General features: G+C 40.3%; 1 protein-coding gene across 2 annotated transcripts in view; it reads right to left on the bottom strand.

Moving 5' to 3' along the window:
* NEK6 (NIMA related kinase 6) overlaps positions 1-24066 on the bottom strand; it is a 127336-nt gene that overhangs the window by 18870 nt on the left and 84400 nt on the right. For both annotated transcript variants that reach the window (XM_001371594.4, XM_007474633.3), the window contains exons 6-8: positions 16673-16781; positions 15540-15647; positions 3129-3223 (exon numbers count right to left, since the gene is read on the bottom strand). In XM_001371594.4, coding sequence (XP_001371631.1) covers positions 3129-3223; positions 15540-15647; positions 16673-16781 — 312 coding nt within the window. The remainder of the gene's footprint in view (positions 1-3128; positions 3224-15539; positions 15648-16672; positions 16782-24066) is intronic.

Raw genomic sequence — 24066 nt, 5'->3', positions numbered from 1 at the left:
GAGTTAAGAGGAAAACCAGGAGGAAATAGTATCATGAAAATCTAGAGGAGAAGCTGATTGATTTTATTAAATGCTACATGTAGATTGTTGAGGGATAGCCTGAAGATTGGTCATGAGGCAATAAGTTTTTTGGCACAGCAATTATGAAATAATCTATAAAGGTGTGTTGGGATTAGGAGTTATATATCTGTTATGGGAATATCCGTGTTGAAAAAACTTTGATCCTCTAAAATGAAGTTCATCATTGACACAAATTTTTGGATATGGCCAATGTGGGGATTTATTTTGTCTGATTGTGCAAATTTGTTACTAAAGTTTTGTTTTCTTTTCCAATTGGGAAGATAGAATTGCCAAAAAAATAGAAAAAGAAAGAAAAGATCATTGAATAATTTCTAAAAAGTAGGAAGAAGAGAATAGAAGCAATAGCAAAGAGAAACAAGCAGGGCAGCTTTGAAACTTATACTAAAAATTTATTATATGCTTAAAAAGAAAAGCTATTTGTAATATTTGTAATAGATTTGCAGCTTTGTGTACAATTAATGGAACTATTCAGAAGTGTTCATTTTATTTGGTGCTTGTAAAATTAAGAATAAAAAATAAAATTTTAAAAAGAATTATGGGTTGAGATAGTATTCATTCAAATGAAACCAGGGATTCCTGATTTACCACAGAAAATCACTTTGGACTGTTTAAAATCAGCTGAAGTCAGCATGCTTCACATGAAGGCTATTCGTAATAGAAAAATTAAAGTATGTGATTCATGATAAGCAGAACAAAATAATAAATCTTTTACAAAATACCTCTGACAAATTCAGTTTTTATGGATGACTATTATCTTTTCTTGTTTTCAATTTCTAGGTCCATCTATCCCTCTCCAGAGGTTCCTTTGCCTATATATATATGCTCCTCTCTCCATTCAACAACCTTCTCTTGACTCTCCTACCCCTTTGACTTTTGCTCTTATGTTGGCCTTGCATTTTTTCCTCCTACTCACTCTTCAACCCTGCTTCCATCTTTATCACCACTACTTACCTGCCATCTACTTCACTAGTGACTGCATCAAATGCAGTAACCTTTTCTCCACCATCTTTTCTGATTTATCTGAAGCACCTGATAATGGTTTATATACCCTCTGTGTGGCTAAGCTCTTCTCCCTCCCTCAAGCTTCTCTGACCTTGCTTCCTTCTGGTTTCTCCTAAGCCTGGCTTCCCCTCAATACAGCAGTTAGTACTGGAGTCAGAAAGACTTTGGGGGGGGGCAGCTGGGTAGCCCAGTGGATTGAGAGTCAGGCCTAGAGACGGGAGATCCTGGGTTCAAATCTGACCTCAGACACTTCCCAGCTGTGTGACCCTGGGCAAATCACTTGACCCCCATTGCCTAGCCCTTACCACTCTTCTGCCTTGGAGCCAATACACAGTGTTGATTCCAAGATGGAAGGTAAGGGTTTAAAAAAAAGAAAAAAAGAAAAGAAAGAAAGACTTTGGGTTCAGATCCTGTCTTGGGTGCTTACTTGCTATGTGACCTGGGACATCACTTAACTTTTCTTAGCCTTAGTTTCCCTAGCTATAAAATGAGAATAATAATAGCACCCACCTCATAGATTGTAAGGAACAAATGAGATAAACCATATAAAGTGCTTTGCAAACCAAAAGTATTCTATGTGTTCTGATGGCAATGTCTCATTTTCTGGATCCTTTTCCTCCTTCCTAAATATAGATATCCTTCAATTCTCCATCTTTGGCCCTTTTCATAGATTCTGAGATTTAGAAGGGATCTCAAAGGTCCTTCTCCTTCAACTTTTACTTGATTGGCAATCCTATGTACACATCTATAAGATCTCTGAGAAGCATGCATGCAGCCTTTGAAAAACTCTAGTGTGGGGAAATTCAGAATCTCAAAAGACAACCCATTCCATTTTAGGACAGCTCTTGTCTGGAAATTTCCCCCTAATACCAATTTCAAATATGCCTTTCTGCAATTCTATCAAAGCAAGAGGGTAAAGATAAATCATTTTTTGTTCCCAATGCTTCCACTATTACCTTGATGCATGTCTCCCAAATCTTTACCTTTACTTATGTTTTCTCTTTTAATCTCCGTGACCCCTGCAGCTAAAGTTGTCCACTGGATATCTGCACCTAGATGCTAGTCGGTCACTTCAGATGTGACCAAAACCAAGTTCATAATTCAATAGTCTCCCTCCCAACTCCCAACCTCACATTTGCTACCCATCTAACTTGCTTTCTCTATTAATACCACTGTTTGCCAGCCACCCAGGCTCAAAGTATCAGAATGATCTTATCTCAAATATCTCATCAGCTTCTCAGGCTTATAAATTATAACTCTACAATGTCTTTAGTGCCAAAGACAATATCCTAGTTCAACCTTTTGTTTATATTTATCTATTCTTTTGCAACAACCTTCTAATTAATCTTTTTGCCTTCAGTCTCTCCCCTTCCAACCCATTCTAAAAGCTAACTGATTAACCTTCTTAAAGAATAGCTCCAGTCATATAATTGTACTAGTAAACACACACACACACACACACACACACACACACACACACACACACACACACACACCATTCAGTGGCTCCCTATTCTTATGAGAGCAATAGGCTCCATGACCCTGGGCAAATTACCTTCCCATTCTGAGTCTTGATTTCCTTATTCAACTCACCGAGTTACTCATGTGGAGCTAAGAGCTTATAGTGACATTCAAAGTCTGCCAACCAAACTACCTCTCTAGCCTTATTTCCAACTATTCCCACCTTCATATATTCTAGACTCCAGAATTTCCTTCCTCTCAATATTCTATATTTTAAGGTCTCGAATCACGAGATCTTCTAGCTAGGAGGGACCTTAAATAGCATCTAGTCCAATCTTCTCATTTTATAGATGAGGAAAATAAAACTTAAGAGATTAAGTCATTACCTAAAGGCATATAGGAATAAAGAACAGAGCCAGGATTGGAACCCAATTTTCTGCTGCTAAGTAGCTGGTTCTAGACACATGGTTATAACTTGAACGTTCTGTGGGGGACAGCAGTTTTGTCTCGTGCCTTTACTCAGGTACCGTTGCCCTGAATATCCTTCTCCACAACATGAAATTAAACCACTAGAAATGTCTTACCTCATACAATAAACAGCCCAAAGACCAGATATCAGACTTAAAGTTATAGCCATTTTCATGAATTCTCTCTGGGGACATGTAGTAAGGTGTTCCAACTGAAATAAAGGAGGGAAAAGACAATCACTTTTCTTTTTTTTTGGCAAGAGAAAGGAAAAGTCAGCAAAACCTAGGAAGGTAGCACTGGAGTAAGTGAAAACTAGAACTGGGAGTTAGAAGACATTTGCTTGAATGTGGGTGTGTGAATCAATGTGTGGGTGAATATGTGTGCTCACTTATAATCATTACTCTCTCTGTATATATATGTATATATATACATGTATATATGTGTATGTATGTGTGTGTATATATATATATATAGCTATCCATCCATTCTCCCTGTTCCTATGGAATATAGGAATACTGCATATTCTACTCCAGACAAACTAGCCCAATAATCTTTCCTTCCTCCCAGTATTCTATGTACACACATATATAACGATCATTATTTTTGTATGCATATATAACATAGACTATATCACCTTTTTGTATAAATACAAAAAACCATGCAGACATCCACAGAGGTCATTTTAATTCTATATTTTGCTATATACTTGAGAAGAGATGTAGGTTATATAAGATAAAGCCTTTAACGTACTCTGTGACCACCAAACTAAGATGCCAATCAGGAGGGATCACTTTACAAGAGGATTTGCTACACGATTCTTTAACCTAGCACGTCCCCTCCATGTACTTAAAATAAGATTTATGAATAATAAAAAATTGTTATAGAGAATTTTTTTTGAAAACACTTCATTTATGTAAAGTGATTTTCTACTTGCATAGAGTCAAGAGAGTTAATAAGACAAAGACCCATCCAGCCAGTGGCAGAGAAGGCACAGCCTATAGAGGAAGTCAGAGGGTGATTCATTATAGGAAGAAAAGTGGTTATTCAAGCTCGAGTTTATCCTCTGCCACATGCAACTCTGAGCCACAGTTACGAGTGTGAATGAGGTCAGAGACTCGTCCTGGGACATCAGCATCATCTCAGTTGCTTTGTGCTCCATGCACTAGAAGTGGGAAGAACCAGCATCCAATGCTACAAATTCCCCCATCTATTCCAGACGGGTTTCATTAGTGTGCAGAGATGCTGTGAGAGAGCAGAGCACACCACAGGTATGATGGGAAAGAAGGAAACTGTGCAGTCATGGGAACTTGTCCATCAATGGCCAGTAAATTAGGAGACTGTTCCTATGCTGGTATTTCTGTTCTCAATCTAATGGCTTGTTTATTTTAGTGATGGCTATACACCAGGCATTGTCATTACCAGATCCAAGGAGTTTCAGTACTCCTTCTCCACTCCCCTGACCCCCCAATAACATTCCAGAAACAGACTGAAGCTGAATTCTCAAAAACTGAGTTCAAAACCCAGCCCTGTGACTTGGTATCCATGAAATCCTGGCAAGGTCACTTTCTCTCTCTGGGACTTGGTTGCATTTGTAAAATGAAGTTGACTCATTTTGATTCAATTAAACAAATATGTATTAAGTTCCTACAGGCTTAATGTCCACAAACCTTTAAGAACAACATTAGGAATTATAGAAAGTTTGGATAGGACACAGAAATTGCTGCCTCCATAGAGCCTACAGCCTCATAACAGAATTAAGATACACTAACAGACAACTAAGAAACACAATAATACATAATACAAATTTACTAAAGAGATACAGGATATTATAGTTGAGTCTTTTTTTAGTCATATCTGACTTTGTGACCCCACATGGGGTTTTCTTGGCAAGGATACCAAAGTGGTTTGCCATTTCCTTCTCCAGCTCCTTTTACAGATGAGGAAACTGAGACAAACAGGGTTAAGTGACCTCCCCAGCGTCGAACAGCTACTAAGTATCTGAGACTGGATTTTAACTCCTAAAGATGATTCATCCTGATTCTAAGCCTAATATTCTATCCAGTGCACCACTAATACAGGGTATCATATGAGTGCTAAGAGGATTTTCATGACAATAATAATTTATATTTATGTAGTACTTTACAAAGGATGTAATATCCATTTTCTGGACTCTTGCTCTATGAAACTTGCAGGATTATTAGGGTTCAAAGGAGGCAATATCTGTAAATCAACTTGTAACCACAAAAGCTCTACATATATACGAGCTACTACAATTCTTGTTTGAGGGCTTCCAAATATTAAAAACTTCATGATAATTTTCTGTGAATGGTGTGCGCTCAAGCCCTTGTTTTTGATTTTGGAGTTTTACTATAATGCTGTACAGCTGCAGTACTGTCACATATAATGCCTGATGTAAATAATCATCACAGCTAGTTAGAGCTGGCAGAGCCCTTATTATAGAGAACGTGGAAATCAAAGAATGTTAGAGCTGGAAGGACCCTGGGATTATAGCATGTTAGAACACAGAATGGAAAACATAGGATGTCAAAACTAGAAGGGGCCTGAAAACATAGCATGTTAGAACTAGACGGGCTCTGAGAATATAGCATGTTAGAATATGGACCACACAATATCAAAATAAGAAGAGGCCTGAAAACAATGTTTCTCAGGGCTGAAAGGACCCTGCGAATATAGCATGTTGGAATATAGAACACAGAACACAGAGTGTCAAAATCAGAAGGGATATGAAAACAAAGAAGGTTAGGGATGGAAGGAACCTGTGAGCGTTGAATGTTAGATCAGAGGATGTTAGGGCTGGGAGAAATCTTAAGACATGAGCTAGTCCAGTCACCTGAGGGATTTCAATAAAGACTGCCTGACTGAATGACTGAACCCAAGCCAACAAAACTCAGGAGTTACTACTGACTGATCTTAAAATAGACAATTTGATAAGGGAATCTTTTATTGTTTCTGTTTCGACAGCACCTTCCAGCAAATCTCTAATCCAGCGCCCAAACATGGCTTCCCAATCTCTCACTTTTCTTTTTCACAGTGGGGGACAGAGCTCTGAATATGAAAGAGGAACCTAACAAATTCTGACCTTTCTCGTATCTTTACAAAGAAATCTGAGTTTCAAACAGAGCTATATCAGAGCAAAACAGGGACCTCAAAGGGGGAGCTGATTAAAGCATCTCTTCATTCCTGAGACATTCCGTTCCTGTCAAAACAAACTTCGAAATGTTTTGAAATACTTGTGGTTTTGTATATGAAAAAGGCAAAGCTTTCACCTAAGTTTTTTGAGTTCCTGTTCAACTTTTTTTGAGAATAAGAATGAAATAAAATAACTAACGAATATCTTCTGTTACTTATTAAGAATCCCTAACTAAGGTGGCTTTTCTGAGAGACCTCTGCTCACCTGTGGAGACCTGGTTACTGGGACAAGCTGATTTACATAGCATTGAAAATTAAACCCAGGCCACTTGGGAAAAGCAGGAGAAGAGGGAAGGAAATGAGAAGGAAAGGACGAGTAGGGAGACAGGGGCAGAACAGAATGAAGACAACATGAATGTCTGACAATGAGAGTGACAATAGAAAATGTGACTTCTGAAAAACAAAAATAATTGTTAAGAGTTGGAAGGGGTCTTAGATCAGAGTTTTAGCCCTGGGAAGTGTCTCACTGCCTAGAATAATGAAAACAAAAGAAGGTCTTAGAACATGCAAAGTTAGGACATAGAATGCCAGAACTTAATTCCCAAAGCCTCTCTCAATTCTAGCATTTTATCCTACAAAGATAAAATTCCCACCTCTGGAATCATATGAAACCAGTCACCAAAGTAATAAACAGCCTCTCAGAATGGCAATGGTCAAATCTTATTTTTAATGAAATGGGTCATGGCCAAGGTCTTTCTACAAAACCAGATTTTCTTTACAAAAAAGTAAATGGCCATTTACCCTCACTACATGCAAGGAGTTCAGAGGGAGAAGAATGGAAGCTGGAGGGAAAGCATGCACTTATTCGTGGCAGACTCTAGCCCCTGCTGGGACCTTGGTGACATACAAAGTCATTTGAAGACCAGATAATTTCACATGTGCAGGAATATTTCAACTCCCAGTTGGGCAGATGCCAAAGAAAGTTTCTGATTAATAGTCTCTGATTAGACCATCCTTGTCAAATTGGCTAAAGCAATACAATGGTGAGCCCAGATGATTAGGTTGGAAGTCCTGTGCAGTTCAGTAGAAGCTGCTCATTACAGGGGAATTCCTTTAGTCTGCTGGCCAGGCCAGGAAGAGAATTGGGCCAGTTTCTCCATTTCCCCGATGGTTATATAGAAATTAATGCATCATTTCTTTTAAACAAGGAGATTGGTGGAGGATGGGGGGTGGGGGAGGCTGTGCTATCCATTTTCTGTCAACCTCATAGAAACAATAACAGCTATGTTGGGGAGTGCTGTTTACAAGACTCATTTAATGTAATGGTACAACCCAAAGGCACCAGCTTCAAATGAGGAAAAGGACTCACTGATCTGAATCACAAGCCCATTCACGCTACTGTGATCTGAGGCTAGGCACTGGGCTATATAGGAAATGACAATTTTGAATCAGAAGGCAAAGCCATCATGTTGTTTGCCCTTCTCCATCTTAATTTTTATGCCAGGAGGTGGACACTCAGTGACCCAGACAAACTGGATTTGAGAGCACTTAAGGCCAGGAGCCTCTAAGGACTCTAAAGGGTTGTGGCACGTGAGAATCTAAAAGAAAGAGAACAATTGAGAGAAGAGAGACAGATAGAGAGTCTGAGAATGAGAGAGCAAGAGCCAGAGTTTGTATTGGAACACACAGTATTTTTGGGATCCCTAAACTCCTAGAGGAAGGGAAAATAAAAGAATGATGGTGGATCCTAATCGGCCAGAGACAGAATGTGAAAAACTACTTTAGGTGACTTCTTAGTGCCTTGGTTTCATCTTCTGTAAAATGAGGAGGGGTAGACTCTATCACCCTAGCTGGAAGAGAATGTTTTTTAACATTTTGTGTTCTAAAGACCTTTCCAGAACAAATTGTCTAGGTCCCTGACTTCAAGATGCTTAAAGTAGAAAAGTCAAATACACCAAATACTCTCACTCTCACTCTCTCTCTCTCTCTCTCTCTCTCTCTCTCTCTCTCTCTCTCTCTCTCTCTCTCTCTCTCTCTCTCTCTCTCTCTCTCTCTCTCTCTCTCTCTCTCTCTCTCTCTCTCTCCTCACCCCAAGATATTTTGCTAGTTTTAAAGACTTACAGTAAACCAAAAGAGGATGCAGATGCTAAAGCAATAAAGACACTGTATTGCTGAAATTTTTCTTCAATGCCAGTAGATACAACTTTCCTATGATTAAAAAAAAAAAACTCTAAATTCACTTTCTCTTCTCAAGGGAACTGTGGAATAGTGGTGAATGTGCTGGACTTGGGGTAAAAAGGATATAGACTTAAATGCTGCCTTCAACACCTTCTCCATCGATGGTAGTTATGAGTATTACTTCCCAACACATTGAAGCTGAGGAGTGATGTGGGCACTTCCTGTAATGATGCAGATTGCAACCCCTCCAAACATTCTCATCTGTGTGACTGTTCTCCATATTTTCCTCTAACTTCTTTGTAGGGAGGGGGAGAAGGTGTCTACTCAACTTGCTGAGGGGCTTAGATCTCCTAACATTAGAAGATATACAGCATAGAAAAATCTGTTAAATCTCACTCTTGGTACATCATGAACCTATCCCCCTTTTCCAGGCATACATGTCTTTGATGACATCTTTTACACCTTTTGTTACTGCTAATAATTTAATATGCATTTTTCAAATGAATGATAAATGGGTTAACAAGTGTCTGCACTATTTTTTCCTCCTAACGTCTGCTTTACATGCCTACCCATGGTAGAAGATGCCTCTTTGGGACCTGAGCCTTTCCCCCAGGTCACTGGGCATAAATACACTGGTTTTATTAAGATAGTTTCTCAGTAAGATTCTTCTACTTCTTTCTGGCACTTTTGATGTTCCTCTGATTGGTTTTGATGTTTTAGTTTTTGATCTGGAATCTTCAGATTTGGTTCTCCTGCATTTCAAAATCATTCTTGTTTGCAGAGTTAAGAGTATATTTCACAGATCTCAGGTGAAGAATCCTTGGAGATGATCTCTAAAATGACTTAGCTCCAAATTTTATGAAATATTTGGTGAATTAGGTATAAGAGGAGAGAATCCTCTTCATTCTATATCCATTTATTTATTAAATGCCTGCTATTTGCATTCCACTTATTTAGAGCTGAATGCTAAGCACTGGGGATACCAAAAAAAAAAAAGCAAAAGACAGTCTCTGTCCTTAAGGAGTTCCTGGGGAGATAACATAAAGCAACTGTTTACAAACACTAACACTAAAGATGAATAGGGCCATGACCTCCTACTCTCAAATCCCTGGGATGTATTAGCCTAGGAACTTTTCTGAGTTGATGTGTTGGGTCAGAAGAAGCTCCTGATGCTCAGGTCTCTTCACTGTCTTTCAGATACTTTCAAACTGGCTCTTTCCCCTTTTCTTTTCCAGTTCTCACTCTCATCTCTGACAAATCTACTACATCCAAGGGAATGGCTTCCCCTTCACACCCCATCCCACCCTTCAAATCCTACCAAGGTTTCACATGGAGCCCAGGAAGGAATGGGATGTCCCTAAAGGTAGTAAGCTGCTTATCCCAAGTTAATGCTGAATGACCGTTTATTGGGGTTGTTGCAGAATAGATTCCTCTTCAGCTATGGGTTGGGCTAAAAAGCCAGAGGTCCCTTCCAACTCAGATTCTGTAGTCCTTGGAGCTTTGAGGGACCTCGAATTTAGTGCATTGATATTTTCTGCCTGAACTTTACAGATTCCCAGCTGGATGGGAGATCACCTGTATTTGGACCAGAGGTCATGGAGTCAAAGCTACTACTCAATCAGACCACTTCTATCATATTCTCTACTAGTATCTGTCCAGTTGCTTGAATATCTGTAATAATAAGCAGCACCCAAGGCAGTCTATCCCAATCAGAGACAATCCTGATTATTAGTACCATAAGATTTTGAGCCAGAAGGGACTTTAAAGATCATCTAATCCAAACCTGTCATTTTTAAAGAAAGAAACTGAGGCTGAGAGGTTAGGTGGTTTTCCCAATGTCATGTAGTTAGGAAGTTGCAGAGCTGAACTCAAGTCATCTTGTTCCCCATCTAACAAATACTTTCTGTTTTCTCTTGCTGCCCCCAATGGCTATCCTCCTTCATAGGGAGCTAAAAGTATCTTCCCTGTGACTTCCTCACTTTCTCTTCTTAGTTCTGCCCTCTGGGGCCAAGTAGAACAAATCTAATCTCTCTGCTCCATGACAGCCTTTCATACACTTGAAGCCCAGGGATGAAGTGCTCCCCCTCAGTCTTCTCTTCTTCATGATGCCTTCCCACAATGGTCCAAGAGTTGCTGCTACTCTTCTTTGGCAGGTGGTGAGCTTGCCACTCCTCCCCTTGACAGGGCTCTCCATCCATCAGGTATTGGTATAAGTGGGTCCCGCCTTTCCTTGTCCCAGACATGGATTGCCTTGCAGCAGCCGGCTGCTCTTGCTCTAAGCAAGACACACGCTTGGATCTTGTGAGCTGTGTACGGGCAAATCCTTCATTTCTCTTTCATTACCCCGGCGTGTTCTGTCACTTATTTTTTCCTGTATGCAATCCTGCCTGACAAATATGATCTGCTGCCTGGTAATTCGTCTGACGCTTATTCTGTTCCTTGCTCTAATTATGGCTCCGGTCCTTGACACGAAGGCAGTCGCGCTGCCACCGCCGGGTAGTACACCTGTCACACTGGCTGTAGTACTGCCTAATGCCCTTTTATGCCAGGCTGATGGGAGCAAACACAAAATCCAAGGGAGTCAGGGGTAGGGAAGAAGAGAAATAGATGAATAGATTTGCATAAGTCACATGTTCAATTCATGGGTCAGTAGCTTTAGATATTAGAGTTCACCTAGGTTGCTACAGACACCATTATGACACATAGTAGGTCCATATTAAAATCAGGTGATGCATATTTTAATAGATGCATAACTATTCCACTGATCCCATCAATTCTAGAAACAGTCAAAGAATCAAAACTAGTTTAAAGCTGGAAGCAACCTTAGAACATAGAATGTTGGAAGACAGAACAGAGAACAGACAATAATTTCACCTAAGACTCAGGTTCTTAATCTGTAAAAGTAAAGGACTGGAATAGATCATCAGGGTCCCTTCCAACTTTAGATTGCAAGACAAAATCAAAAGGGTTAGCACAGAAAGGCCTTAGGGTACAGCTGCTCCAAATTCCTCATTTTACCAATGAATAAAATGGGACTCAAATAAGTAAAGCAATTTACTTGAGATCATGTAACAAGTTAATGTCAAAGGTAAAGATTAGAACTCAGATCTGCTGTTCAGTGACAATTAATTCTAGTTTACTAAGTTACAAATCGTTGGCTCATTATTTTGGTAAGTTTTATTGTAATGAGCAGAGAGTTTCTTTTTTTCTCCCCTTTTATCCTTCAGCTGGAAATTTAATAATAAAAATATGAACTGACATTTATATGATGGTTTCTGGTTTTAAAATGTTGGCCCTGTTTGATTCTCAAAGTCTCAAGAGGCAAGGTGTATGTATTGTTATTTCTGCTCCCCATAAGAGTAAACTGAGGCTCAGGGATTTGCCCAAGGCCACACAGTAAAGGGCCAGAGCTAAGATAGAACTCGAGTACTTCTCCAAATTTAGAGCCTCCTTCATTGCATGCCTTTTCTACTTTGCTCTTGTTCAAAATTGTTTCGATCTGCATTCAGAAGAGGAACAGGGCCTCACAAAGTAGAGCTCTCCTGATAACTACATGGGAACCTTCAATTAATCCAAGGATAAGGGTCGAATACTCAGACAGTCCATTTCCAAGTTCCAATTTATTCTTATTACTATAATAAGCGCAGCAGCCAAACTAGATAAAATCATATCATTGGAAAAAATCATGTTTCTGCCTGTTCCTAATGATGTGATCTTAACTGGCTCTGATGGTTGTGTGTGCATATGTGTGTGTGCATGTGCACACGTGAGTGTGCACAGGATATAAAGAAGAGGCTTAAATCTGACAGGATAGAACTAGGGACATTTTAACTGCTCAGGAGAAAAGGTTAGTTTCTCTCAGTTTCCCTCTTTTCTCCACATCTCTCCTATCACTGATGTGATCCTAGAGTACAAACCAAAGTTCCACCTGCTCTGTGTGTGTGTTGATATATTTTAAATAAATAGTATCGCTAATGTTTTGTAGGCAGAGTTGTATGCTTCAGTGGAACTTAGGGAAAAGGAATTGTGTGGTCATTGTAGTGGAAGGGGCTATCTGGATGCCTGGGTTTGAGCTCCAGCGCTACCACTCACTCGTTCTGTGAGTTTGATCAACTAAGAAAATTAGGGAACTAAGTTTCCACATCTGTAAAAGAGGAGAGTAGAACCAGATGATTTATCAGTCAAAGTGCCTACTATTTGACAATGCACATTAGGAACTGGGGCTACAAATACAAAAGTGACTCTACCCTCTAGGAGTTTAAATTCTACTGAAGAGATATGTGATCACAGAGAAGTAAATACAGGGCGTCCCAAAAATCTTAATGTACAATTTTAACTTTAATGGATGTACAGGATATATACAAAATAAATACATAATATTTGGAAAAGAAGAGGTAGGGCAGAACATTAATAACTGAGAGATTCAGGGAAGACCTTAGGAGAAACTTGTACCGAGTCTTAAGGCAGACAGGGGTTCCAAGAGGAACAAATAAGAAAGGAATATCTTCTGGGCATGGAGAAAAGACAGCCTGTGCAAAGGTATGGAGAAGGATGGAGGACAATAGAGTATCATAGAGGAAAAATACCAAGGAAGCCTGTTCAGCTACAGCATGGACTGTGGGAAAAGGAAAGGATTTGTTACCTGTTTAGTAAGGATGAAGCCAGAATGTGAGGGGTTTTAAATATCAGGGGAAGAGCTGCTAGGTGACTCAGTGGATAGAGTGCCAGGACTGGAGGCAGGATGTTCTGGATTCAAATATGCTATCTGAGTGACCCTGGGCAAATCACTTAACCTCAAATGCCTAGTCTTTACTGTTCTCCTGCCTTGGAAGTGATATTTAAATTTGATTCTAAGACAGGTGATAAGGGCTTTAAAAATAATTAAATTCCAGGGGAGTTTGTGTTTTCCTGAATGTAATAGGGAGCCAGTGAAGCTTCTTGAGCCTCTACCTACATTTTAAGAATATCAATTTAGCAGATATGTGGGTGATAGAGGCAGAGAGAACCTGAAAACAGGGAGACTGATTAGGAAGTCATTGCAATAGTTCACAGGAAGGCAACAAGTGCCCGAAGAGAGGCTCTGATATTCAGTTCTAAAGTCCTCTACAGCTCAACACTATGTTCCAATATTCAGAGAATTAGATCATTTGGAATCTAATATGATACCCTCATTTTACAGATAAGGAAATTGAGACTCAGAGTGGTTAGGCAACTTACCCAAGATATTAGCATATAGCAGAACCGGGACTAGGATTTGAACTGAGGTCCTGATGCCAAAGTCTTACTCTTAGAGTCCTTTTCATAACCCTTACACATTGTGCCCTATAATCCTTTCCATTCCTAATATAGCCTCTAATCTTCCATCTAGCTCTACCATTCTACATTTCAATGTTCCTTCCAACTGTCAAACTTTCTATTCTAATATCTCTTAAGATTCTTTAAGTTTCTACATAAATATCAGAAAAGCAGAGGGAATCTGAGAGACACTCAGATTTTTATCATGAATATAAAAGGAAGAAGAATAAAGGAGAAATTGGGGGAAACAACTATTATCTCCTGAGACCTACCCCACCCCCCAAACTACTGGAATAGTCCAGTATTGCTTGAGCCATAACAGTCAAAACTGGTATCATTTCTGAATGAGATAATAACCAGTCCAATGGTGAATGAGAGCAAAGCCAGCTTCCTAGTAATCCCCCTGTATGCAAACCTTCTGAATCAGAGGGGTATGACACAGGATTTTTTTTAAGCACTTTAAACAGCTACCACTGTTTGATCACCAGAATTAATAAATTTCACCAAATCATATGCTATCCGCTACAAGTTTCAGAGCCATCTGGAGCTATATGAATAATGCACACTAACAGTTTACATGAAGAAATCATATTTTTCAGAGAGCTCCTTCGCGTGAACCAAAAGACGCTCCCATATTATCATTCTGTTTACACTCAATGTGTGTCACTTGCACAAAGGTGTCGGAACATGAGAGACAGACCAGCTTGTAAGTTTGGGGTGAGACAGAAATGAATTGGGCCCAAAACCATTTTTAAGAGGTGGGGGAGAAAACGAGGAAGGAAAGAACTTTGCTGTAACTCATGATTTTCATTTCCTTTCCCCAGTAATATTCTGGTGAAAATTTTAATATAAGAAACCAGTGATAACACTGTCTTATTTTTCTGGTTCCATATTGGCTATAATGGACAAGTCTTTTCCCTTCTCTGGGCCTTAAGTTTTCTCATTTGAAAAATGGGGGGGGGGTGTAATTAAAATAGTGTCCAATGTCCATATGGCTCTAACAGACAATTTTTTGTGTTTATAATATTCTGTGTTCTAAGGTTCTTCCAGTTCTAACATTCTGTGATTCTATGAGCTTGAGAGGTCTAGTAGGAGCATCAAGCAAATTTAACTTTTACTAAAACCTGAAGAAAGACAAAACTCTTGCAGCAGTTGCTGGGGAATGTAGGGAAGTACCAGGAGAATTTTAAACAAGTAGCAGGAGAGGGCAAAAAATTCTCTGGCTTCTTTGTATTACCTACTCCAACACAGACTTTAGCAGAAATATCCCCATATTGGGTCCTATTGGGCACCTCTTGTCTTTCATGTTTAAGTGACAAAACCTTGCTGAGTTCTATGATTCTAACTAATTTTACATAGAAAATGATACTACAAAGTTGCATACAAATTGAATTCCTGAAAGTAAAATCCTATTTTATATTAAAAATATCCCTCCTCCATATTATATCATCTATTGCTTTGGAGAAAACACACTATGAGGTAAAGAATCATCCCCAAGGATATTTAGTTCCACATCAAAAACCCTGCAAATAAACAACTGCTGAAAGGCACCATTTGATTATCCTGAATTATCAATGTCCTTGGGAAACACCATTGTGGTGTATGTCTATACTGGAGTGAATCTTTTCCTGAAGTGAAGGAAACTTAAGAAGGTAAGAAATCACCTCCTAATTTCTCTGTTTTATTCATTTTATACACATATACATGCATGTATATATGGATACAGATATATGGAGAGGCAAATAGAGAGAAAGACAGAGTTAGACAAATAGACAAATAGAGGGAGGGAGTGGGAGGAGACTCCTTAAAGAAAGGCTAATACTAGTTTTTAAATCAAAAAAACACAGGAGCAACACTGCCCAATTCCAAAACTTGCCAAGGCTTTTGCAAGAAAAAGGGCTTACCTAAGGAATGCGCTGCAGTAGTCTTGGAACTAAAGAAGCGACCCAGTCCAAGGTCTCCCAACTTCACTACACCTGTGGCTGTTATAAACACATTGGCAGGTTTTATGTCTGGGAGGAAAAGAAAGTTAGAAGTCAAATTCAACAGGGATCACATAGTTTTAAGGTTTAATTTTAACAAACGCACACATACAACACCACTATCTAGGGAAACCACAGAGCACACGTTGGCAAGAAAAGGTAGCATAGAGAAGTAGAAAGCCCTGGGCAGAAAGGCAGAAGTACTGAGTTCCAGTCTTTATTCTGCCACTAACTTACTATATGACCTCAGGCTAGTCACTTTATTTTGCTAAGCGTCCAATTTCTCATTTGTAGAATAATAGGTTAGACTACATGGTGCAAAATTCTTTGTAGCATTGGCTCTGGCTTAAGAGAAACATGAGTTCAAATCCCGTGTCTGATGTTTACTTATTACCTGTATGACCTTAGTTTCCCTGACCCTGAGTCCTCATTTGTAAAGAGGAAAGAAAACTAAATGGTCTCTGGGGTCCCTTCTAGAGGCATAGATCTATCACTTTATATATTCTAACACTTTAGGTTCTAAGGCTTCTTCTCACTCTAACATTCTATATTCTATGGAACCTGAGCTCAAGGGTCCTTTCCAGGTACAACATTCTATGGTTTTAAAGAACCCAGAAAGGCTAGCAAAAAGGAAAATGTCTAGCCTGTTTATGTACACTGCAGAGGAACCAAGAAGATCCCACCAACTCGTCCATCATCATATCCCACTGAAGACAAGACAATGAAGTAGATGTTGCAGAGTTCACCACATCCCCAAGCTCCAGCCTTCTACTTCTGACACTCTGCTAATGGCAGGTTTGACACTCGACTTAATATCAGTGTCTGGAATACAAAGCAGCTCATCTTCATAATGCTCCCCTCATTCTGGACTGACTCCTTTAACAAGGAGGCAAAAAAAAAAAACAACCCACCAGGAGAAATCCATCTTGCCAGTGCTGCCGTCTCTCCAAACATGCGTTGGCTGCACATCAGCATAATTGTTTTTGAATGTAGCCACTTACTAATTGGAACATTATATTATTATTCAGTGAAAAGAGAGAGCGGATTAATGTTACCTCTGTGCATCACCCTGCGGGAGTGCATGTGCTCCACAGCGCTGCACAACTGCACAAAATACTTCCAGACCGTCCTCTCGGGGATTAACCGTTTCTGCTTTTTAAAAAACTGTGGAAGGAAAAAGCAACACCCAAAAAGAGGAAGGAGAAGAAGAAAAGGAGGGCGAGAGGGAAGGAGGGAGGAGGAGAAGGTGGAGGGATCAAAGGACAAAGAAAGACAGGAAGAAAAAGAAGGAGGGAGAAAAGTGAGGGAAAGGGGAAAAAAGAGGGAAGGAAAGAAAGTGGAAAAGGGAGGGGGGGAAAGAGAGGGAAGGGAAGGAAAGGAGAGAGGGAGAAAAAGAAAAGGAGGGAGAAAAGGAGAGACAAAAAGAAAGGAGGAATTAAAAGAGAGAAGGAAAGAAAGGGAAGAAGGGAGAAAAAGAACAAGAAGAGAAGGAAGAGGGAGGCAGGAAAAGAAGTAGAGAAGAACAAAAGAGAGTAAGGAAGAGAGAATAATGAGAGATGTGAGACAGGAGGAGAGAAGAAAAAGGGGAAGAGAGGATGGAGAGGATGGAGAGAAGAGAATAGGAAAGGTAAAAGAGAGAAGGCATGGAAAAGAGAAAAAGAAAGCAGAAGAGGAAAAGGTATGAAAAAGAAGTAAAAGATGTTAATGAGAGAGGGGGAAGGGCAAGAAGAAGAGAAGAGGGAGGAGAGAAGAGGGAAGGAAAAGAGTCGGGAGAAGGAAGGGAGAATGAGATACATACAATTAGTGGGGGGAAATCAACAATTCCACCCTCCCCAGTACAATGACAAAGTACTGAATATGGTGTCAGAAGACCTGAGCTGGGGTCCTGGTTCTACCACCTAATATTAGTGTGGCATCGAAGAATCTTAACCTCTCTTCACTCTAGCTCCCTCATTTGCAAAATGTAGAATATTTTCAGACTTCTTTACATCATATAATATAAAAGCTTGAAGGGAGGCTCTGAGATGAGCTAGTCCAAACTCCTCATTTTATGGATGAGGAAGCAAAGGCCCAGGGAAGCAGTGACATAATGCAACACAGCAAATCAGTGGTAAGGTTGGGGAATCGAACCCAGGTTTTATTTTTGTTTTATCTTGGTGAGATGAGGCAAATCATGAGAATACCTCATACACCATAAAGCAGCATATAATTTCTAGTTTTTAAAAAAACTATTCAGGTTAAGTCACCTGCTGATCCTATCCTATCTCTATCAACCGTACAGAGAAGCCAGATCTGCCCAGCCATTACCATTTTACTCCTTGTGTGTGTGTTGAAGCCTCCTACAATCCACTAATTAACAACCATTATGAAAAACACGCTTAAATAGATTTGACATTCTTCAATGGACACCAATTATAATTAGCATTAATCTCCGTAATTACCTTGTGAAACATATTTAATGCCTCAAAACAACAAATGTTGAGGATATCTTCCCTTAAGTAATAAAAGGACACTTCTGTGGGGGAGATTAACTAAAGGGTGTGTTTATAGAAAGGCAGGTAGGTAGGTAGACTGATTTTCCAAAAACATGAGTTTCTATGTGATGGTCAATGAACAAATTCAAGAGTCACCATTCCTCCACCTCCAACAAATATTTTTTTTTCCAAAGGAACCATAGACTCAGAAGTCTAGTACAATGGAAAGTGCACTGACTAGCTATTGAGGGACTGAGGTTCAAAACCAAGTCTTGGCTCTGACATTTATAAGCTACACAACCTTTGGCAAGTAACTTCTCTCTGGGTCAGTTCCCTCATCAGTAAAATCATGGGTTCAGACTAGGTGATCCCTCAAGTCCCTTCCAGCCCTTCTAGTTGATGTTCTAAGATCTCTTCCTGTTCTAACTTGCTACGACTAAGTATGTCCTAAGCTTTTAGGCATTAGCCAGGATCCTGAATTTCAACAGCTCAGGGACTAAGAGTAAACCAAACAGAACTCACCACTCTGCCTGGCAAAGGACACTTGGATACCATGGAATGCAGGTTGGCCTTCTCTGATAGGAATGCCTGCCAGGGAAGTGCTTGGGAGCAGTAAGATGATATGTGGCATTCTCAGGCACCAGCCAGCCCTGGCAGGAAGCTGCTTATAATCCTCAAACTGTAAACTGGGACCTTATTGGCAGAAGTTCATCAAGGAACAGTGTGTGCAGGCAGTGGGCATCTCTATAGCTCATGCAGTGTCAACAGCAGCTTCCATCTCTTTTTCTCTCCTCGACTTAGCGTGGATGCCAACTTACTGCCTCTGGCCTGAGTTTCATGAATAATGTCACTGCCAGGCTTGTTATCTGATTCAATAGATGTTCAGACCAATAGCAGTTGTTGACATCTTCACCCTCTACAAGGTCCAGCTCATTGAAGGCCACACTTTCCAAGAAGGCTTCTCTGGTGGTCCTTTCATTTGGGAAATCTCTCTCTCTTTCCTTCTTGAGTCCCTCTTGGTGTTCTGGCTAGTACATCCCTGGAACTACTCTACACTTAACACAATACAGCAATATCTGTTGACTTCACCCTTTCTACTGGGCGAATCCCAACCCTTTCAAGGACTATGGGGCTCTTAATCTGGGGTATATGAACTAGGCTTTTTTTAAAACAAATTTTATAACAATATCTCAGTACAAATAATTTCCTTTGAAATCCTATATATTTTATTTTACTCTTTTAAAATCTTACTCTGAGGGGGCAGCTGGGTAGCTCAGTGGATTGAGAGCCAGTCCTAAAGACGGGAGGTCCTAGGTTCAAATCTGGCCTCAGACACTTCCCAGCTGTGTGACCCTGGGCAAGTCACTTGACCCCCATTGCCTAGCCCTTACCACTCTTCTGCCTTGGAGCCAATACACAGTATTGACTCCAAGATGGAAGGTAAGGGTTTAAAAAAAAATCTTACTCTGAGAAGGCATTTCTATGCTTTAGCAGACTACCAAAGAGGTCCATGATACAACAAAGGATAAGAATCTTTGCTGTGAAACATGAATTCATGAATTGCGATGGCTAAAAAAAATTCACCTTCTAGGGACAAATTTCTTTGCCCTGCTTTAGACAGCAGATATAAGATCTGTGAGCCAGCTTATGTGTGACATGTTTCTGGCTTAGTAAGACCTTCTGGAACCTACATTCTATAAGCACAACTTAGAGAGCAATTGAAGAGGGCTTGAGGAGAGTGGCATTTATTTTAATACACTATTTTATTCAAACTATAGCTTTGTGTCCTAGTGAAAGAAAAATGAAAGACAATGGGTAAATAGCCTGAAGAATACAATGATATCCTCAAGATACTTAAAAGAACTAGAGAACTGAACACAACCATTAAAAGGAAAACCAGGATGGTGAGGTGACTAGAGACCAGGATGATGCCTATATAGTTGCTGTCACTGAGATCTCTATCTAGTAGCAACCTCAGAGTGCTTTGAAGGCAACAGCAGAGAATGTTTAGCCTGGAAAAATGAAGACTCTATCATCCTTGCCTCCTCCTCTCTGGAAGAACATTGGCTTGAGGTTTGAGAACACAGCTTCAAATCGTGTCTCTGATGGTTCCTACCTATGAGACCTTGGGTGAGTTACCTAACCTCCTTGACACAGGTCTCCTCATCCATAAAACAATGGAGTCAGCCAAGATGGCCTCAGAGTGATAAATCTATGATCCTGTGACTCTATGGGCTATCTTCTAAATGGATGATAAGACTTGCTCTGCTTGACCTCAAAGGGCAGAAATAGGAATGGTGGTGGAAACTGCAGGGAGAGATTTGGGGTATCTATGAGAACTTTTCTAAGGGAGGACAAACTAGCTCAGGAGCATTAAGTTCCCCATCACTGGAGACCCTCCAGTAGAGGCTTGTAGAAGGGATTTCCCGCTTCAGGAATGAGCACCTTCCAGCTCTGACATCCTGAGACTGGGACTCCCACGGCAGTGCTCTTTCCACTACACTAGTCAGTAGAGCCTACAAAACACCAAAATGCCATAAATTATAGGCCAAAAGAAACAGGAATGTTGCATCCACTATAAGATATAGTTGCTTTATTGATAAGTTTTGTTTCACTGTCTTTTGTTGTTGTTATTAAAAGGAAGGGCTCTCATACTTTTTGTGGTGGCAAAATTGGAAAATGAGGGGAATGGCTGAACAAATTGTGGTGTCTGTTAGTGATGGAATATTATTGTGCTAAAAGGAATAATGAATTGGAGGAATTTCATGTGAATTGAAACCACCTCTAGGAATTGATGCAGGGTGAAAGGAGCAGAACCTGGAGAACATTGTACACAGAGACTGATACACTGTGGCACAATCGAATGTAATGGACTTCTCTACTTGCAGCAATGCAATGATCTAGGACAATTTGGAAGGACTTATGAGAAAGAATGCTATCAACACCCAGAGAAAGAACTGTGGGAGTAGAAACATAGAAGAAAAACAACTGCTTGATCACATGGGTTGATGGGGATGTGATTGAGGGATATAGACTCTAAATGATCACACTAGTACAATTATCAATAATATGGAAATAGGTCTTGATCAATGATATATATGAAGCCCAGTGGAACTGCATATCGGCTGGGGGGGAGGAGGGGAAGGAAAGAACATGAATCATGTAACCATGGCAAAATATCCTAAATTAATTCATTAAATAAAAATGGACAATAAAAAAAGGAAGGACTCAGGGACAGAGGTCCAAGAGGAAATGACTGTGGTATTTATTTTTAAAGGGAACCAATGAAACTTTGAAAAACAATAGTAGTAACAACAAAAATAACAGATAGGGAGAACTCCTCCATTCCTCTTCTCCTAGCTACTATGGGTCATAGGATTTGTAACTGAATTAGAAACACTTCATTTAAAGGTAAGGAAACTGAGGTTTAGAAAAGGGATGTGATTTGCCCAAGATCACATTAATAAGTCACAGGAACAGGCTTCAAACCAAGGTCTTATGACTCTAAATCCAGTGCTTCCCCATACATCAAACTGCTCTGGCTGGGCCACATAACCATGGAAATCCTAGGCCTGTGGGGACAAATCCAAAAAGAAGTGCAATAGCTTTAAGTCCCAAATGGAGACACAGATACAGCCAGACTGCAAGGGGAGATGAAGAGTATTATTTATGCCATAATATTGGTTTAATTCTCATTAAAGTATTTAAGAAAGGAGATCCTAGACTGCAAGTGGTAATTTTCTAAATGTCATGTCCAATAAGCCTTGCCTGACATTTACCAGGAAGCCACAAACTCTCCAGTGGATTCCTACACCAGCCGCACAGCTCCGGTACTGCCTTTACAGTCACTCATAAATAATGTAGACACGGACTGTACACCACCTCCCCCTGCAGCCCCGGCCCAGCAGAGCTGCCTGGCTTTATCAGCCTCGCACCTTCTGAACAAAGATACGCCTGTTTCTGCTGCCTCTTGGAATCTGCTGGTCTGGTCCTGGGCTGGCAGAGAAAAGAGGGGCAGGCAACATAAGGATTCAGCATCCCTGCTGGAGCCACATTGAGAGAGAGCTAGGAGGGTGCTAGGGAAGGGGAAAGGCCCAGAGCCATAACTAGGAATTCTTGTGTCTGAGGTAATTCCCCCAAACCAAGTCTAGGAGATGAGGTTTGGAAGAATGGGGGAGGTAGGGACAGATGCTGGTCCTGGGGGCAGAGATCCTAAGGATATATGAGGAACAAGGACTGTGTTGCCCCCAGGCACAAGAGCTACTCTAGGCTAGTAACTTCTCACTTTAAATGATTATTCTTGATAATTTAGTACCAAGGGTAGTCACTGTTTCATACATAGCACTGAAGAAACATGTTTACTGGAAGGAGAGGTAACCCCTGCAGCAAATGGGTACTTTGGGGATAAAAGACGGGCTGAAGCAAGTTCCTCCTATCCTCCTTCCCCCAAATCCCCTCTAAAATGTTCCATGGATCAAGACAAAATATAAGATCTGGAAGGGACCTTAGGGATCATTTAATCAAACTCCCTTTCATTATAAAGGAGGAAAGTGAGGCCCAGAAAGGGAAGGTCCTTGTCCAAGGTGGGCAGGGGAAATCTCATTTACCTCTCACAGAACCTGAGGCTGAGGTGAAGTCAAGTCAAACGAAGCCCAAACAATGTGGACTCAAGATCTGTTAAAGCTAGAAAGAAACTAAAAGATGTCCAACACTACCATTTGACACAGAAGAAAAAAAGGCTCTCTCTGCCTATTCACTGGCCAATCCTGCTTTCCTTCTTAAAAGAGGAAACATTTACTGTCACATGGGCAAAGCCCCAGGTCACTCTGCCCTAGTTCTTGTTTGGGGTACATCTAATTTTGGTGTCTGGCTAGAACCCTAGAAACAAGGGACTTTGACACAAGGAAGGAGACATTCTCTACTAAATAATTCAAGGACTTCTAGGGTTGGGTACAAAAAGCTGGGTAATCTTTGCACAGATACAGATCACAACCCCTCTAGGTCTTGGCAGATAGTTGTCATAAACTGCCACATGCAAAAATACAGTTCAATTCAAAGCAGGTTTGGAGGGAAAATATTATGTATATTGAGACCAATGCAAGAAACATTCACCTTAGTTCAGCCCCTTATGCTCTTTCAATAGCTTCTTATGCCGGTCTTAAATCCTTCCCTCTACAACCTATCCTCTATATAACTTTCAAAGTGATTCCCCCAGAACTAACCATGTCTAACCAGGTTTCCTCGTCTAACCATGATACTCCCTGATTGAAACTATAGTGGCTCCTTAATACCTCTAAAGTTAAATACAAACTCCTCTATTTGGCATTTTAACATCTTTCACATCTGGCTCCAACCTGCCTGTCTAACCTAATTACATATACCTTTACACTTCCTACAATTCAGCTAAACTGGCCTTCTTGTTGTGACTTACTGTGCCCACCTCCATGCCACTGCTCAGGCTGCTCCCCTGCCTGGGACATGCTGCCTCCTCACCTATGCAGCTCACTTCAGAGTTCTACAGAAGCCCTTTGCTGATCCTCAGAGATACTACTGCCTTCTGCCCCCACCCCTCATTAATTTGTATTTATTTTATACATCTATACATACATACACACACATAGCTCCCTCCCTCACCCTCCTCCCAGAGAACATAAGATCCTTGAGGACAAAATTCTTATTTTAATCTTCAATAGTAACCTTGTAACCACAGTACTTAATACAATGCTTGACATATGGTAGTATCTAATAAATGCCTGTTGACTGATAGTTGTGAGAATAAAGAGATAATATGTATAAAGGACTTTGTAACATTGAAGCACCAGAGAATCGTAGGCTTTGATTATCACCCCCTAAAGCTGCATTCTTGAGAGGAGGGAAGGAGATGCACCACAGAAAGAAAAATGTGAAATGTCTGAGAACTCAGTAAAAGTGAAGCTAAGCTCCAGTATAGGACACTACAATGGGTTGGCTGTAGT

This window comes from Monodelphis domestica, chromosome 1, assembly GCF_027887165.1.
Source record: "Monodelphis domestica isolate mMonDom1 chromosome 1, mMonDom1.pri, whole genome shotgun sequence".
Taxonomy (NCBI): domain Eukaryota; kingdom Metazoa; phylum Chordata; class Mammalia; order Didelphimorphia; family Didelphidae; genus Monodelphis; species Monodelphis domestica.
The sequence above is the reverse complement of the archived record's forward strand: the minus strand, read 5'-3'. Positions and strand labels throughout refer to the sequence as shown.